Source organism: Austrofundulus limnaeus, unplaced genomic scaffold, assembly GCF_001266775.1.
Source record: "Austrofundulus limnaeus strain Quisiro unplaced genomic scaffold, Austrofundulus_limnaeus-1.0 Scaffold93, whole genome shotgun sequence".
NCBI lineage: Eukaryota > Metazoa > Chordata > Actinopteri > Cyprinodontiformes > Rivulidae > Austrofundulus > Austrofundulus limnaeus.
Window position 1 is genome coordinate 507,496 of NW_013952495.1, and position 18,089 is coordinate 525,584.

The following is an 18,089-nucleotide window of genomic DNA, read 5'->3' on the forward strand; positions in this document are numbered from 1 at the left end:
TGTGTGTGTGTGTGTGTGTGTGTGTGTGTGTGTGTGTGTGTGTGTGTGTGTGTGTGTTCCTCAGGCCGGTATATGGAATCCCGCTCACGAACCAGTTGTGATATTAAATGTGAACCATGCACAGGCGACCGCTACACAAAAGTCTACAACGTGGACATGAGCTGCAACGTTTGTGACACTTGCAACAAACGTGAGTTACTGTAGAAATATCCCTTACTTGCACAGGTGTCAAAAAGAATTCATCTTCATTAGTTAAGCAGAAGTATAGATTAGGCTTTAAAAACACTTTTGGAAGYAGAAGTATCAACTCATGCTTTTTACTTGAAAGTGTAAAAGTACTCGTTTTAAAACTACTTAAAGTATAAAAGTAATGTAAGAGGAACTAAAGCCATTAAGGTTAAAAGCTACAGGGGTCTGCAGTGCACAAATCCACCTCCCTATAAAACATTTTTCTGAAGGCGATTATGTCTATAAATATACTAAAATGTTGAAAAATGTCGTCTGTTTCAACCGCTGTGATGTGATTTGTCGTGACATGGATCCTGCAAACCAACAGGGTGTCAGAATGGTTTATGTTAAAAGTTCTTTCAGTAAATGATGTGTCACTGCAGAGAAGATGAGACGTGAAGCTCTTACATCAGCAGAAAACACATTTGACTCTCACCGTCGTCAGATCAGCAGCTTGGTTTTGACTTGAAGACCTAAGAGATCAATCATTACTGTGAAAATACTACATCAGCCCGTCGCTATGCTTCTTTCTTTTTGTGTGTCAACTCTGACTGAAGTCTTTTGAGCATGATGTGAGAATGACTCATCTGTCGCCCCAGTCGCTAAATTTGACCAGTTTCTTAAACGCGGCCGACTGTTAGCTGTTACTCAAATCTAACTGTACATCAAGATTTCAGAGAAGTTCTCTTGCAGAAAAAAAAAACACGATGAAATCATATAGCTGAGGGAATTTCCCATTTGTCAAGTTTAGGGGGGGGGTACACAGTCAGACAGAGACAGTGAGGAGGGTAAAGGTGGTCTGTGAAAACATCTGTGAACCAACAGAGTTTGTGCTTCTGAATCCACAGTGGCTTTGCTTTAATTTGAATGGCAGCCCACTGAGACATAAAAGTACCTTTTTCAGTCATATTAGTGGAAAGAAAGAAAAAGAGACGTTTAAAAAGAGAGAAAAACATCGGAAAAAAAAACTAAGGTGCCCTGTGTTTTTCTTTAGGTCTGTGCTGCTGCAGGTGAATGAAAACAGATGGTTGTGCTTATTTCTAAATGTCACGGGGGAAACAGACAAGAATAATAGAGGGCACAGTTGTGAGTCTCAGGCTGAAATATATGCACATAAATTAGTTTGATCTCCTAACATATTTTAAGCTCATGGTTTCCTGTGTGTCAGTCTGAGTTTACAGTGAATACAGTTTTTTWAAATAAGACAAACCTTTGTTTATCTTCTAAAAACATCAGTTTGAAGCGTCATCTGCAGAATCACAGGAAGGTGGGTGTCTGACAAAACTAGACAATCAGGGGCTTTATATCAGTTAACATATATGAAAACATACTTAAGTGGAAATGATTCCACCCACGCTGAAATTTCACATGCTGACCTTGTACCAATGTTTCTGTGGTGCTTTGGTCTTTAACGCCATGCTAGCAGAGCGAAAGTGCACACGTCGAGCAAAAAAACCTGCCGTTTTCAAGGCTTGATTCTCTAAATGAGATCARCCATGTGATTGATTTGTGTTTGACACAGATAGGGGATATTCAATGTTGCTTTTGACCACCATAAACATCACAAATGTCATTTTATGGTCGACCCACTTGCAAATTGTTGCGTGATTGTTAGAAATGGACGACATCTAGGAGATGTTTGTTGAGCTGTTTTCTTACAGCATTAAATTCAGCTACGTATTTGCCACTAAAACAGTAAAAATTTGTTTTTGCAGCCTGATCTGTGAACCTAAATGTTCCAACAGCTGCTGGTAAACATTTGTTTTGCGATGACTCTGTTGAAGTCATGTAAGTAGTTTTCTGTTTGCTAATTTGCGACTTCAAATCAGAAGCCTGTTTTAAGAAAAGGAAATTGTTTTATCAAAATGAAACAGTGTTTTCACCGAGAAATAACTTTTGACTAGAGCACCAAAGAGGAGGTGATAATTTAACTGTCCTCTGACTGAAAACTAGAACCTGTACCCCCGAGACCCAGTTTGTGACTCATTCTGCATTTTCTGATACATGTCACATTTTAGAGCCACTGTTTAAATAAAAAAAGACACTGAATTATTGGGGCTTCACTTTTCTTATGTTGTTTTTAAACCATGTTTTCTCCTCAGCCAACTTTGAGACCAAGACCAACTGCACGTCCACCAGTAACACTGTTTGCAGATGTAAAACTGGCTTTAAATGCAAAGACAAGTCCTGCTCAAAGTGTGTGCCAATCCCAACCCCAACCCCCATCAGGACCACCCTACCTCCAGCCACTACAGGTGAGACACACGTGCTCCTAGGCACAGTCGCCAGAAACATGAGACACTGAAAGAGTTACTCTYTTTAATACATTTGCACGCAACCGCATCCTGATGCATACAAACATGTATTTTGAACTGCGTGCTGTGACAGAAGAAGCTATAAATAGTTTCTGCTGAAGCTCATCCAGCCTGACCGTTGGGTGTGGTAGAAAATGTGGTCGTTTGTGAACTCGTTTAACTCTGATAGTATCCGGTTTGTAAAGACTGAACGACCAAAGATCAACAAAACGGTTTAATATGAAACATTTTGTGTCAACTTTGAAGTGGTGTGCATTAAACATTAAACACCGCATCAATCTGCTCCTTTATGCTGATGAGCAACACTGGTTATTGGCCTGCTTAAAATACAGTTTTAAGTTTTAAAGTACCACATTACAAGGACAAAAAAATAAATGAATGAATAAATTAATTAATTAATTAATGCACATTAATGATAATTTTACAGCTAAATAATTATAATTAGTTTGTGTTGTTTGTTGTTAATAGTTGTAGAAGCTAATAAATATGGGAAATTATTTGAATTAATGAGCCTTTATTGTGTGTTAAAGGGAGAGTTCAGATCTTATGAAGTAAGGGTTCTTTGGAATGGTTATGAACGATTAATATCTTACCTGTTGCAGATAGAGCATTGAGTCACCTCAAGCATGCATGGGTTTTCTCCAGGTACTCCGGTTTTTCTCCCATAGACCATAAATATACATGTTAGTCAGTAACCATAAACTCAGTCAGTAGATGCCAGCAGTTGTTCGTCTATGTGTCTCCTTGTGATGGACTCCAGACCTATTCAGTGGGTTAAGTGGATGGATTATTCAAACAGTTTTTTAAAGCTTTACATCATAAATTTTAGATTCAGTTATTTATGAAAAAAAAGAGTTGCGATATTCCTGTAAGAAATGAAGATGTGGTCGAGGCCCCGCTCAGATTAGCCCTTATCAGTCCAGTCAGATTTTCTTTAGTTAAATTGAGATGAGTCTAAGAGTTAATAGATAAGACATTTTATATGCTTGTCATAGAAACCCACTTCAAAAGGTTTGAACTATTGCTTTAAGTGTCCTAATAACGGGGAAAAGGATATGTATATATATTTTAATCTGCACATGGTCCAATTTGTTAGTCAGTGGATGTTTATATCATGTCATCACTAACAAAAAAGGAACACACAGACAGCTGTATCAGGAAAAAGACCGAGTTTCTTTGATTTTAGCTGCAGTTCAGAATGAGGTGAAGGCTCCAGGATGAAATATAAAACCAAAACTGTGTAAGAAAGCAACCAATTCAAAAGAAAATTCTTCAGAAAGCCTGGAGACTTCTTGCTGAAAACAGTTTTATAAGCAGCTCACTGCAGGGGCACCGGGGGGTGTGGGGGTGGGGGTGTGTCTTGCACTGAGCTAAGTTTTCCACTTTCCTTTCAGCCATCTCCAGAGCTCCTGTTAAACCAAACAAAGGTAAAATTAATAAATAAAATGATGGTAACTTAACAACAAAATAATAGCCTCTCCCTCGACTTAATGTTGGCATGAAATCTTCTAAAATATTTTAATTTTGTTTTTTTGCAGAAACAGTGTGGTTCCTGGTGATCATTGCTCTTCTGTGCGCAGCAATCGGTGTGGTTGTTCTGACAAAACTTAAGAGAGTGCTGCACTGCATCATGTCTAATCACGGTCAGTCCAACGTCTTTATGAAGGAAAACACCCTGCAGCTGCTTTAAAAGGATAGATCGTTATTAAAAACCCTTTAGTTTTTTCTACATTTTAACATCAGACAGAAGATTCTATTTTAATTCTTTACATTGTTCTTATTTGGAAGTTGTTTTGAGACTAAATTAATCCACTTTARTCCTAGCCATTAGCCTGTCAGTCTGATTTCAACTGTTTCTTAAAAACAAGACAGCTCTATCTTCTAAGGGTTTAACAAAGCTTTGATCCACATCAATATTCATATTGTGATAGTTTGTTTTACAACCCCACTACCTACAACAGGTAATATACTATTTGTTCATAAGCTTTCCAAAGAACCCCACTTCAAAAGATGTAAGTTTTTACAAAGGACTGAGTGAAGTGTTTTAAAAAAATTCACTCTTCATATTATGACATTTTGCTTTGTCATCATGGAGTTAAATATGTGTAGAAAAAAAAGAAGTGTAAAACACAGAAATAAAATTCCTAAATCTGTTTCTTTTCTTTTCTGGTTGCTCAGGTTACTTTATGGCAGAGAAAACTTCTACAGAAACTTCGTCCACAGAGGATGAAGATGTGTCCAAACCCGTCCAGGAGGTGTGTGGGAAATGTGACCAGCCCATTGACGTGTGAAAGATTAGATCCTGAAACTGGATGAGTAAAATAACTTGACAGTAGAATATTCAGTGGAAATTAGACGGATGCAAGCACATCTGTTCTAAAAACACGAACATTTACAACACGCTTCTTTCTACAAGAGTGAAACGTCTTCAACTACAGAAACAAAATTCTGTTGTTTTGTGGGGGTTTTAATTTGCTTTTGGATTTACCAAGTCCTGGACGGTTGAGAATCGACACCAGCATATTTATGACACAACAGCAGCAGCGCTCTAGTCTGTTTTGACTGGAAACCAAGGACAACAAACGGGACAGCGCATGGGTCAAGATGGATGCTTTTTTTTGGGGGGGGGGATTTGACAAGAAGATGAAAAAGTGAAAACCCAGAAATTTAGAATGTGGAGGATTTATAACCTCTGAATGCACAGTGGGAACATATAATAGTTATGCATGATCTTTGCAGTATGTTGTTAAACAGGGTATGTACTATAGTACACAATATACACAGTAAATATGCACACCTGCCTTTTTATAATACTAGTTAAAAGAATTCTCATGTAAAAATGACTGTGTCCAAACGTTAAACCTCTTAAGTATGTATATTAAACTATAAATACATATATTACATATATGTATGTTTACGTATAAATATGTGACTTGTATATATGTATATAGTTTCAAATTTTTTTACAACTCTGTTTCCTTTATTCACAATAAAAAATTTATTTCACTCAAAATGTTTACAAGTGCCATAGCTGACGCAGCTAATTTGAAAGTATTTACATAGTTTGATGAGTAATAACTTACAAAAAAGATCACATTCCACAGAGTTTTCCGGGACCTGCAGGGAATATTGCAGCTGTCAGTTTTCCAGAGGTAGATGAATCGTCCCTACACGTCTCTGTAGTTGAGTTTACACTTTTGTAATGTTTTTTTTAAAAGATTGAATTCTCTGAATGCCAGCATTTCCTTTAAAAACAAGTCCCGTGGGATACTTCTGAGACGTCACAAGACCTCCTCCTTGGACATGTGGTAGTCCTTGCCTTGCTCCTGGGAGGGGAAGAAGATGTTGTCCGCCTCGCTGCTCCTCTCCTCCTCGGAGAGAGGAACACTGGGCGAGGGCGCATGATGAAACACCGGACAGTCTTTCTCGTCTTCCCCTCTCTTTCCGCCCAGAATCGTCGGGCCGACCTGACCCGTGAACTGACTGAGCAGGCTGAAGATGACTGTTCCCGGGTTGTGAACGTGAACCGGGCCTGCAGAAACATGAAGCAAGAAGAAAACTAGCTTAGAATTTCTTGAAGGAATGTGCCCACCAAAAGTAAAATTGAAAAAGGATATTACCTTTTTGATTAAATCATAAAAATATTAATGCACAATTACATGGATTACAGAAAGATGTATTTTCTCGGAGTATGTATGTGTTGCCTCTCAGCTACTACCACACAAAATTTTAGCTCAATATCTGTAATTCTGACTGAGTTAAGAGTAATGTTTATTAGATGTTGCATCCATCCTGCAGTCACATCGTCCAGTGTGTGGTGAGTCGGTTAGTGTTGCAGTTCTAACCCATCACACCATACATGGTGATTTAGAAATGTGGTTCAGTAAAACTACATCAGTAGAAATAAACCATGATGCATTGCAGCCCCAACACAGCTAATCAAGGCTAATGCTAACAGCCGCAACTCATTCTTGTGTGTTTCACACCTGTTGAAAATCCCCTCGATAATCTAGAATCTCCAATATAAAATGCATCTCTGTTTGAGCTGCAAGGTTTTAGAAATGGTCAGGAAAATGTGAATTAGTCTATATTTAAAACATTTAGATTTAAAAATTTTAAACTGTTGCAGTTGATGCTGCAGTGTGTGGCTGTGTCAACCTGTTTTATAGAGACAGATCATGTTAATTACATTTTATCAGCCCAAACCAGTGCTGTTATCGTGTCCATCACATCAGATTCTGGTGTGTGATCCAGCTTTTCTTTATAGCTTTATTTCTGTGAACTGAATACCAGGTACATAATAATGACATACTCAGTTTAAGTACTGTTAGAGATGCAAAACCACTGCACCGTCCCCTATCCCTACATCTGTTATGAAATGAGTGAATGCATGAACACATCAAACAAAGTTACTCAGTTGAAGACAAAAATCCAGGGATTACATTCTGAGAGTTTATTTAAAATCCAATTCTATCCAATGGTTGATGGGATATTTTGTTAACAGTCAGTGCTGACTCCAACAAAGACCTCCCTCCATCTTGTTGGGGAGAATCGCTCTCAACTACCACCAYGCCAAATTTAAGCCATTTCCTGTAAAAGCAACAGAGCAACAGCTACTTTTGTGTTTGCTAATGTTAATCAGCGGTGGCAGCCATCTTAAACCAGGTCGACTCCAAAAGTGAATCAGCTGCAAATATACATTCAACAGTTAGTCTATAGATTGATTTATCAGTATCAGCTTTGTAGAGAGATCTAGCACAAGACTGAATAAATGTGTGAATGGGTAAATGAGGCCACAGATTGTGGTGTAAAGCACTTTGAGTACTCTGGTTGGATAGAAAAGCGCTATATAAGTACAGTCCATTTATCATTTAGTTTCTAAGATTTTCATTAAAATCAAARTGCACACATTGCCTTTTGTGGTTGCTGGTCATAATAATAATAATAGTAAAACATAACGAGTTGTTTTAACAACTGTTTTAACCTTAGCATAGCTTTTAGTGGTACAACAGCTGCGTCTTAAACTTTTTACTATTTCTTTATCATCCAACATCATGAATCACATATTTTAAATGAAAAGTACCTAAATTGGCAGCAGAAGAGGACGAAGTCTGCTGCTTTGCACTGGATGAGTCTTTGGGGAACTGATGCATTGCCTCCTTTGATGTGCTAGGAGCATCTTTTCCTTTCTAAAAATAATAAAAAAACATATTTCAAAACATGGGAAACACAAGAAAATCTGGAATAAGCTGTAAACAAACGCTCTCGATCCCAAAGCTTACCTCATTGCACAGCTTTGTGATAGCTGAAAGAACAGAAGAAATGATGAGTAACAGAACTAGTTTCAGGAGCTCAACCATGACTCATCCTCAACATCATTTGTGGAGCGTAGAGTCAGAAAATATTTGCAAACCTCCGCACAAATTTGTAACATATTCATTTGAGTTCTTTTCAGTTTAAATGTTTGTTGTTTGCCAGAGATGATTCAACCAAAAGGTTTGACTAAGACTCCAGAAACCATTAAAAAAAAATAAACGTCTTACTTTGTCTGAAACATGTTTCATCTCGGGGGCTATAGATGCAGAACAGGGCGAGGAGGGCAACAAATCCAATAAAAGTCAAGGGGCACAAAATGGCTGCCAGCTGAGCATTCCTGTGTTCTGAGACAGAAATATGATTTAAAATGTTTATTAAAGTTGCAATGAAATCTCTCCATCCAATATCACATGTTGATACTTGTGGCATTCTTCAAGGCTTCTTGGCCCACTACTATTTTCTATTTATACATTACCTCCTTGTCAATTTATTTGCAAATATATCTCTTTTCACGTTTTTTATATATATATATATATATATATATGCTGATGATACTCAAATTTATTTAGCTTTTGATCCACCAGATCTGTCTGCTGTAAACATAGGTTCATGTCTCTCTGATATTAAGTTCTGGATGTCCGATAACTTTTTATTGTTAAACAATAACAAAACTGAGGTGCTTGTTTTTGGTTCCAAGGCTCATAGAGACCCTATTATTCAAATTCTTAACTCGTCAGGTTTACATTGTGCCCATAAGGCTAGGAACCTTGGGGTGGTTCTAGATTCAGATCTGAGCTTCGTAAAACATTTTAAAAAATAATTAAAACAGGCTTTTATCAAATTATGAATTTTGCCAAAATAAGATCAATGATCTCTTTTGCTGATGCTAAACCCTCATTCATGCTTTTGTCTCCTGTCATCTTCCGTTTCTGTTTTCTGCCGCTGATMCGGGGTCGGGTCGCAGGGGCAGCAGCCTAAGCAGAGAGACTCGGACTTCCCTCTCCCCAGCCACTTGGGCCAGCTAGGGAATCTCGAGGCATTCCCAGGCCAGCCGAGAAACATAGTCCCTCAGCGTGTCCTGGGTCTTCCTCTGGGCCTCCTCCCAGTGGGACGTGCCCGGAACACCTCACCAGGGAGGCGTCCAGGAGGCATCCTAACCAGATGCCCGAGCCGCCTCAACCGGCTCCTCTCGACATGGAGGAGCAGTGGCTCTACTCTGAGTCCCTCCCGGATGACCGAGCTTCTYACTCCATCTCTAAGAGAGAGCCCAGACACCCTGCAAAGGAAACTCATTTTGGCCGATTGTGTCTGTGATCTCATTCTTTCAGTCACTACCCAAAGCTCGTGACCATAGATGAGGGTAGGAACGTAGACCGACCGGTAAACCGAGAGCTTTGCCTTCTGGCTCAGCTCCCGCTTCACCATGACAGACCGGTACAGTGCCCGCATCACTGCAGATGCAGCACCAATCCGCTTGTCGATCTCCCGCTCCATTCTTCCCTCATTCGTGAACAAGACCCCAAGATACTTGAACTCCTCCACGACCCAGAGGCTACTGGTTTCTGGCTCAAGACCATGGTCTCGGATTTGGAGGCACTGATCCTCATCCCAGCCACTTCACACTCGGCTGCAAAGTGCTCCAGTGAGAGCCAGAGATCACGATCTGATGAAGCCAATTGGACCACATCATCTGCAAAAAGCAGAGATGTGATCCTAAGGTCACCAAAAAGGATCCCCTCAACACCTCGGCTGCGCCTAGAAATTCTGTCAATAAAACTTATGAACAGAATTGGTGACAAAGTGCAACCTTGGCAGAGTCCAACTCTCACCGGAAACAAGTCCGACTTACTACCGGCAATGTGGACAAAGCTCTGGCACCGGTCATACAGGGACCTAACAGCCCGTATCAATGGGCCCGGTACCCCATACTCCCGGAGTACCCCCACAGGAGTCCCTGAGGGACATGGTCGAACGCCTTCTCCAAGTCCACAAAACACATGTAGACTGGTTGGGGGAACTCCCACGCACCCTCCAGGACCCTGCTAACGGTGTAGAGCTGGTTCGCTGTTCCACGACCAGGACGAAAACCACAGTGCTCTTCCTGAATCTGAGATTTGACCATCTGACGGACCCTCTTCTCCAGAACCCCCGAATAGACCACCACCACCTCATTCTGCCAATCCAGGGGAACTGCCCCTGATGTCCACGCAATATTGTAGAGTCGCATTAACCAACACAACCGCACAACATCCAGAGCCTGAAGGAACTCCGGGCGAATCTCATCCACCCCCGGCGCCTTGCCACTGAGGAGCTTTTTAACCACCTCTGTGACCTCGGCACCAGAGATTGGAGAATCCGACCCAGGGTCCTCAGGCTCTGCTTCCACATGGGAAGCCGTGTCGGTAGGATTGACTCCTGTCATCTTTATTTGCTGGTCTGCCTAAAAAAATCCTTAAACATCTCCAATTAGTACAAAATACAGCAGCTAGAGTACTAAGGAGAACCCAGAAATATGATCATATCACTCCAGTTCTTGCTTCATTACACTGGCTACCTGTGGTGTTTAGGATTGATTTAAAGATTATATTGTTAGTTTTTAAATCATTGAATAGACTTGCACCWTCATATATTACTGAGTTACTACTCCTTACCACTGCTTGCGACCTCTGAGATAATCTGATCAGTTGTTACTTTTGGTGACCAGGGCAAGATAGAGTGTGATCAAGCCTTTTACATTAGGGCTCCTCTTTTATGGAATACAGTGCCATTCATCAGACTAGCCTCTTTGTTGTCTTTTTTTAAAACTCATTTTAAATTTTTTTGTTTGTGCTATGTATTTTGTTTTGATTTTATTATGTGATGCAAAGCGCCTTGTAACTGTTTTGAAAAGTGCTATACAAATAAATGTAGTGTTGTTGTTAATATTATTAATATTATTGCTGTAATTATTATTATATTAACTGTTAAACAATGCCATCTGAAGGGATTAAACAAAGCAAACAAATAAAAAAAGATTAATGAAGGCTGAATGTTTTCTAACACTTTATTTGAGGTTATCACTAAAGTTTTGTTGATCTTTAAACCCATCTGCTTTTCTATTGGTTTCTGTTCAGTTCTCTAAAAATGTTTTTCTTCTTCTTTTTTTTAGAGGAATAAACCTGACATAACCAACAAAATTTACAAAATATTACATTAAAAGTGCCTTGACTGTTTTATTTACAACATGCTGCAGGCATTGATCTCCGTTTGATAAATTTTCTGTAATTATAAAAATTTGTAAAATCCCAATTTTGTTTTGGTCTGGAGATACTTTAAGTGTGAAGTTATGAATATCATCCTCACCTTTATCAGAACTGGTCCCAGAGCCAGGATCTGGTGTTGGGACTGGCTGAAGGCCACATCTGGGTGAAAAATCTCAAATAAGTAAGTCTTCAAACAAAATTTACTGTAAAACAACAGTTTTAACCTGCATGGAAGGATGCACTGGGACTCACTTTGGGGACCGGCAGGGTTCTGTTTGACCCGAGGAAGGAGGAGAGGATGCAGGTTTACTCGAAACCGCTACTGCAAAACAAAACGTCACAAGTTAGTATCAAAGAACATCATTGAATTAGATATACAATCTTACTGTTGAAAAAAAAAACTTTGTTTGAGATCTTATTTATTCTCTGAACTCCAGCAGCTCAGATTTGCTTCTCTGTAATTTTGTTACTCATCAAATCTTATTGCTCCTTAATTTCCTKTCATTGTTCTAGCCTCAGAGAAAATACATAAAATAAACCCTCCTCTACACAAACTTGTTTGTTCTTTGTTAAACAAACTTTCAGCCACTTGAGGGCAGTGAAAATGTGTGTTGAGATTTCAGTGGTGTGTGGTTGAAGTGAAGGTGTGAAACAAAACAAAACAAAACAAGRTCCTGAAATTGGTGGTAAACCTCTGGACTTTAGGTTTGCAGTTTTGGGTGTTAAATTCGATGAGTTTTCTTCACATTTTCTCTTCCTCCTCGCCTGTCTCACTATTGTGATAGAAATATGGTGCATTTACAGAATTAGAGAGCAAAACTGACACCTTATTTTTTCAAGTTGGGTAAACAGTTTAGTCAATATTCTTAACTCAGATATTTCTAATATTTCTAAACACTATGTTTCAAAATGTAAATCTGTCTGATCGGAACAACAATGAAAGTTTTTACTCAAACAGGATTACAAACCGAAATAAACAATTTGACTCCTTACAAAATTAGGAGCCCAGAATTCTGGTCAGATCTTGAAAATACCATCATGTGTAAAATGTCATGTGAGATTGTCATGGTTCATGGATGTTTGAAACCAGAAATCCAGACTGACTCGAAGAGCCCAAAAATGAAATTAAACTTGATTTTAAAGCAAAACAAAAACACATTGAAGCAACAAAAAGCTTCCAAACAGCACAGAGAAGTCTGTGTGTGGCAGAAAACCAATAMTGCTCAACCGGCAGTGCAGTGTAGACAAACTTTATAGTCTGGGACCAAAGCAGTGCTTCTCAATTATTTTCTGCCATGACCCCCTAGGGAACTTAATTTATTTCACACACACCCCGCCCCCATGACTTTAGATATTGTTGAAAGCATTTATTTATCTGTACAAACCACTGWATGACTTTCTGCCACCAGCATTCTGCATAGAACCACCTGATAATGGCAAATAAACACTGCATTGTGTATAAAAAAACATGTATTATTACCGTTAATTTAAAAAAAATTTAAGATTGGTTAATTCAAAATACACTTAAAATTAATTTTATGTTAAATGAAGAAAGTTAATTTTACTTAAAGAACCGTGAGGTATCTTGATTTCTGTGGTGCTCCTTTTTCAAGTACAATAAATTCATAATAAATGAATAAAATAAACTTTTTAGCCCTGACATCTCACTGTGCCCCACCCAGGCAGCCGCGCCCCACTATCTGCGAAGCACTGGACTAACAGTCCATTCTAAACTGGTAAAAACCAGCCCCTTGTTCTTTGTTTTGCTTTGTACAGAGGATCTGGACCCTCCGCTCAGCTATTGAGAAACGATGGCTTTGATGGAGGCGTGGACTCTGTTGAAGTTTGAAACAATTGGATCTGATTTACCCAATCGCTAACGTTTGGCCGTTACATATGTGCACCAGCTTGACTGTGAAGGAAGCTATGCTAAGAGGCTAACCGTTAAGTGTGTGTGCTGTAAACAACCATCCCCTACTGGGCAGRGAGAAGCTGAACAAGATGACTGTAAATGAGAGCTGCAGGCTGTGTGAGACAAAATTTATTTAATTTGGAATCCTTGTCAACACTTGCTTCATTCACTTCCTCCACTGCCATTGCTAAAYTACAGGCAGACTAAAAGAGCGCAGAAAATCAACGTTGTTCACAACTCCTAGTTCAGTTTGCTGATTCAATTGAAATTCTACAGGAGAAAACACSAGTCTAACTTCCAATGTCTGATATATWATTTGAGTGAAAAAAASAACAACCTCTACCTGTCCTGTGTTGTGGTTTAWATGCTCAGCTTGAAGTCTGCTACAGTGGAAGGGAGGAATTACAATGGTTTAATCCCCCTCGTTTGACTGTAAACACTCTATGAGACGAAGATGTGTGAAATAATGTCASCACAGATCCACTGYCTCACATCTTGTTGAAGTATGAACCAGCCTTAACGAGGGAAAGTGGCTGCAGCTGTGATATGTGTAACAGGGAGTGGGTGTAAGTTGACAAAACTGAGGGAGCAGTGGCTGATGGCACAGAGGAAACTCAAAGAACGAATACACAAGAATCACAAAACATAAATAAACCTAATCATAACACACAAAACACAAACTGAGAAATGAGGTGTCCCTCTCAGAGTATGTGTTGTTGATAACTCTCTGCAACTACCRCTTCAAATCTAAGCTGTAAAATTACTAAAACCATTTTTTGATGGTTAATGTCAATTAGCTGAGGCAGCCATCCTAAATTAAATAATTAACTTAACTTAAAGTATACACATCGTTCTTTTAAATCCTTCTTTTTCATATTTAAATCATTCAGTTGGGGTTTATAAAAAGTAGAACTGCAATGCTTTARTCTGAATTCCTCCTTACTGTAACTACACAAGCCCCTCTTTCACTGCTTTTCTGAGGTGTGTCTCAGATCAACTYGTTTTGAGGCTGTCTCTTTGAATCCAAACGAGGCGCTTCAGACCCTGCCCCCGTCCAGCTTCCAGAGCGGTCCATTCTAGTTTTATAGAGGGGTTTATGACTGTTAAGCATAAAGCGTATAGATATTTTGCTAACAAACAGGGCTGACTCAATTATTGCCAACATTTGAAGCAAAGAGCTCACACTCTTGAAGTATGTGTTGTTCATGACTTTCAGCTACTACCACATCACGTTTTAGCTCAACATCTGTAAAACCAACTGAATCGTAGTTGTTTTTGTGCCTTTTTTTCTTTTTTTTTAGCTGCGTCTGACTTTTTGAATCAATTTGGCTCCAAAAGTTGATCAGTTAAGATACACATTCAAAAATTACTTACTACAAGTTACTTTAAAATTTGTCTTGTGGTTCATGGGATATTTAGACAAGAACAAATCTGACAGAGTTTAAGGTTTTTTTTTTTCCAGTAGTTACCAGTTGTGTTCGGTACTCTCTCACAGGTTCTGCAGTTTTTTAAACCTGAGGCCATTGCGATGCATACGAACCCGGGCTCGCACTCACACTTCAGCGGGGTTGTACTTGTGCAGTTCTGAACCACCCTCAAGTGGTATTCTGAAACAGACAAATAAAAAGAACAGCTAAGGATCACTGCTGCACAAAGAGATCACAGCTGCGAGAGGCGTTTATGAAGCTTCCTGAGGTGAGAAGGATGCAAAGTGTTTCTTACTTGGCAAGCAGTCTCTGAAGCAGGGGAAGCAAGAGTCTTCGCTGTTCAGCTCAGACGTGWAAGTTCCTTCCCGGCAGGGTTCACACACGTTACAAGACTTTGCAAACTTACCTGTAAGAACAGACCAAAGAGAACCAAATCAAAACAACCGGATGAAAGGAACCAGGGAGGCCTGCAGGCCTGAAGTGCATATTAACAAAGGATGTGGTCATGTGCAGAATAATGTCACAGTGCAGCATGCGTCATCCTTTTTTTTTTCTTAGTACAAAGGCAAAAGAACAGAGAAGATTAAATGAAAGAGGGATTTTCACACTTAATTATTGTCGATTTGTTCAGTTGTATGACTTAAATACACTAAATATCTGTGTATTTCCTTACCTGCAGGACATTTTTGACATAACCTTTTAGAATCCCTGTAGGTCCCCTCCATCTGCTGATATTTGAACACAAATAACAATAAATCTCTAACTTCATGCAAGTCACAGTAATGCATTGACTTATATTTTATGTCTGACACTTTGTTTTTTTTTGTATAGTTAAATTGAATGAGATGATTTCTTTCTTTTTTTTTTTACCGTGGGAATGGCGAGCAGCAACTGTGCGGTCAACAGCACAGTCAAGAAGTATTGCACAAAACCCATCCTGATTGAGAGAAAAATGTAAGAAAGTACACAAATAAATATAAATACCTCTTAAGTACATGTTTCTTTCATGGTTGTTTATAAATATAACTTTCAGAAAGCAGGATATCATCTGTAAAACTGATCTTAAATCAACCCCAATGAAACAAAAGCCTTTACCTTAAACGTGATGCTCCTTCTCTTCTGCTTCTTGTTTTGTCAACTTYTACGAGGTGAGTTTAACCTCCTCCTCTTCTCACTCACTCTACCCATCCTGTGTCACTATTTCCTTACCTGGGTTACCTCTTCCTGTCTTCCTGCCCACTCATATTGTCATGTTTGTACTTTCGACTTCTCACATGCAGAGATGTCGTCTGACTAACGTTGCGGAATCAGGCCCATTATTTTTCCGCTCAAACTAAAATCTGACCAAAAAAAATAATAATCCAGAAAGACACACTCTGCACAGCTGATACACTGACATGATGGAAGAAAAGATYTTTGTGATAGCAGCAAGTGGTTTTTGTTACTGATTTGGTCATATTTTCAGGCATTTTTGATGTCAGTTTGTTCATGTGCTCCATGCAGAGTTGTTTAACTGACTCTAAAAGAGAAAAAAAGGTTAGTTTGCACAAATTTTAAAGAAAAATTCAGCCAGAAATAGAAAAGCATACAAAACAGACCATTTTTCCTCTTTCTGCTGTTTTTGATACTTTTCTCTAAATATTTTTAAATCATTGTTGCAATTATCTCTCTCTTTTGTTTGCTTTTTCTTTTCCCATTTTAGCCCAAACCTTTGTTTATCTGTGTCTCATTCCTGTCCTTTCAACTCCCACTGGTTGAGGTAAATTTTATACTTCAACACACTCCTTTGAACGTGTAAATATAACTCACTATTGTTCTTCCTTTGTTTGAAATTTATTTTCTTTTGAACATAACATTGTTTATTCTTTTATTTCAATTTGTTTAATAAAGTCAAAGTGCCGACCATCCTGAGTCTGGTACTTCTTTAGGCCACTTCCTGTTRGAAGGGAGTCATTCCACTCCACTGTCGCCCGCTGCCCTGTGCTTGCTCAGGATGGGAGAATGAATTGACAATTTAGAGCAATTCGCCTCCTGGATGACTGAGCTTCTCACCCTATCTCAAATRGAGAGCGTAGACACCCTGTGGAGGAAACTCATTTCGGCCGCTTGTATCTGCGATCTTTCGGTCACTACCCAAAGCTCGTGACCAGATGAGGATAGGAACGTAGACTGACAGGTAAACCGAGAGCTTCACCTTCTGGCTCAGCTCTCGCTTCACCACGACAGACCGGTACAACGCCCGCATCACTGCAGACGCAGCACCAATCTGCCTGTCGATCTCCCGCTCCATCAGACAATCTTCGACTCTTGGTATCTTTTAATCTCATCTTAAAACACATTTGTTTTCAAAAGCAAGTAATTATAAATGAGACTTAACTTTTTCACTTCTACAGTTTGTTATGGTTTATCGTGTTTGTTTTTAGTTTATAATTGTTCTTATGATCTTGCATCATGTTTTGTCTTTTTATTAGTTGTAATGTGAAGCACTTTGGCCAACAGTGGTTGTTTTAAATGTGCTGCACAAAGAACGCTGACTTCACTTGTGTTGGACTGACATTAAGTTTGTCTTCAGTGAGTGACGCCTACAGGAACTGATGAATACATCAGTCTGGTGAGGCGCAGATGAGTCTGATGTGTCAGAGAACTAAAATCTTCTGAGACATTACTGAAGTTAAATTTATCTTTCCTGTAGTTCTGTGAATTTCCAGTTCTTTAGCTCTTAGTCTGAGTAAAACTAACCACGAAAACTTGTGTTACTACCAGAAAATTTCATGTTAAATATCTGGGATACTTTTGAAACAATTTGTTATTTGTGTGCAGACCCCCAAGTATAAATGCAGCTGTTGTGTTGAGGTTCACATGGTCAGTGTATCTTTTGGTCATTGGATTTTCATTTTCGAAACGGGGCATTAAAAACAAGAAACGAGTGAATAGTTGAGTTTCATTTTCTGTTTCAGATAGTAAAAAAGAAAATTACTTTAAGACAGAAACGGAAAAAGGCTCGTTTGTTTGTATTCTACGCCTATCTATTCCCCCACCAGAGGAGGCGCTCACCTGGCAGCTCTGCATAATAAAATACTAATTTCTGTAAATAAAAGGCTGAAAACACAGAGAAATACGTCTATAAATGAGTTGTATGATGACTGTCGCTCTGTGACCAAAGGCTTTGCAGAGGTAATTCATGTGGCTTTTGGCCAAATAAGTCTTTTACTGAATACATCGGCTACTGCCTCTACTTCACCTCCATTTCTCTCAATAAAAAGCAAAATATGACAACTTTCATTCTAGTGTGTTGTACAGTTGTTGTTCTGTGAGCAGAAAGTTTTTTCCCTCCTGAGTTTTAACAAAATCTGTGCTTTTTTCTGTGAGTTTGTGTCCTCGGAGTTTTCCTTTCAGTGAGGGGTGGTACTRCGACTTTGATATTGATCTGATACCAAATAAATACTTTGCAAATATATTTGATACTGAAGTCAACATCAATGCTTTTTACTTGTAATGAGATGTTCACTGAATAACTTTGATATTGCAGACATGCCTTCTGGTGGTGAAACAGATTATTGTAGGGAGACAGTAAGTTGGCACGACTTGTCATGGATTATGAACAAACAAGCCTTTTTTTGTTTCTGTCTTAAACTAATTTTCTTTTTTG

The 18,089-nt window shown here is 39.0% G+C and overlaps 2 protein-coding genes across 3 annotated transcripts; one reads left to right on the forward strand and one right to left on the reverse strand.

Moving 5' to 3' along the window:
- Nucleotides 1-67: 67 nt before the first annotated feature.
- LOC106520465 (tumor necrosis factor receptor superfamily member 6) lies at nucleotides 68-5,427 on the forward strand. Its single transcript, XM_014012582.1, has 5 exons — nucleotides 68-190; nucleotides 2,331-2,483; nucleotides 3,938-3,970; nucleotides 4,082-4,186; nucleotides 4,722-5,427. The coding sequence occupies exons 1-5, from the start codon at nucleotides 73-75 to the stop codon at nucleotides 4,832-4,834; spliced, it is 522 nt and encodes a 173-aa protein (XP_013868036.1). The 5' UTR covers nucleotides 68-72; the 3' UTR covers nucleotides 4,835-5,427.
- A 90-nt stretch (nucleotides 5,428-5,517) lies between these two features.
- On the reverse strand, nucleotides 5,518-16,539 carry si:dkey-260g12.1 (tumor necrosis factor receptor superfamily member 3). Of its 2 annotated transcripts, XM_014012581.1 has the most exons (11): nucleotides 15,536-16,539; nucleotides 15,311-15,377; nucleotides 15,114-15,168; nucleotides 14,736-14,846; nucleotides 14,483-14,620; nucleotides 11,354-11,423; nucleotides 11,202-11,260; nucleotides 8,087-8,203; nucleotides 7,826-7,848; nucleotides 7,627-7,732; nucleotides 5,518-6,075 (listed from the first exon to the last, which is right to left on the reverse strand). In XM_014012581.1, the coding sequence occupies exons 2-11, from the start codon at nucleotides 15,374-15,376 to the stop codon at nucleotides 5,825-5,827; spliced, it is 996 nt and encodes a 331-aa protein (XP_013868035.1). In that variant the 5' UTR covers nucleotide 15,377; nucleotides 15,536-16,539; the 3' UTR covers nucleotides 5,518-5,824. The 2 variants fall into 2 exon arrangements, with proteins under 2 accessions (XP_013868035.1, XP_013868034.1); XM_014012580.1 differs by having other exon boundaries at nucleotides 15,311-16,539.
- Between the last annotated feature and the right edge of the window lie 1,550 nt (nucleotides 16,540-18,089).

Bases quoted from the DNA above. Each gene is read 5' to 3' on its own strand.
- LOC106520465 (XM_014012582.1), top strand. From the start codon at position 73: ATGGAATCCCGCTCACGAACCAGTTGTGATATTAAATGTGAACCATGC. The intron at 2,484-3,937 runs GTGAGACACACG...CTTTCCTTTCAG, and splicing joins CCTACCTCCAGCCACTACAG to CCATCTCCAGAGCTCCTGTT. The intron at 3,971-4,081 runs GTAAAATTAATA...GTTTTTTTGCAG, and splicing joins TCCTGTTAAACCAAACAAAG to AAACAGTGTGGTTCCTGGTG.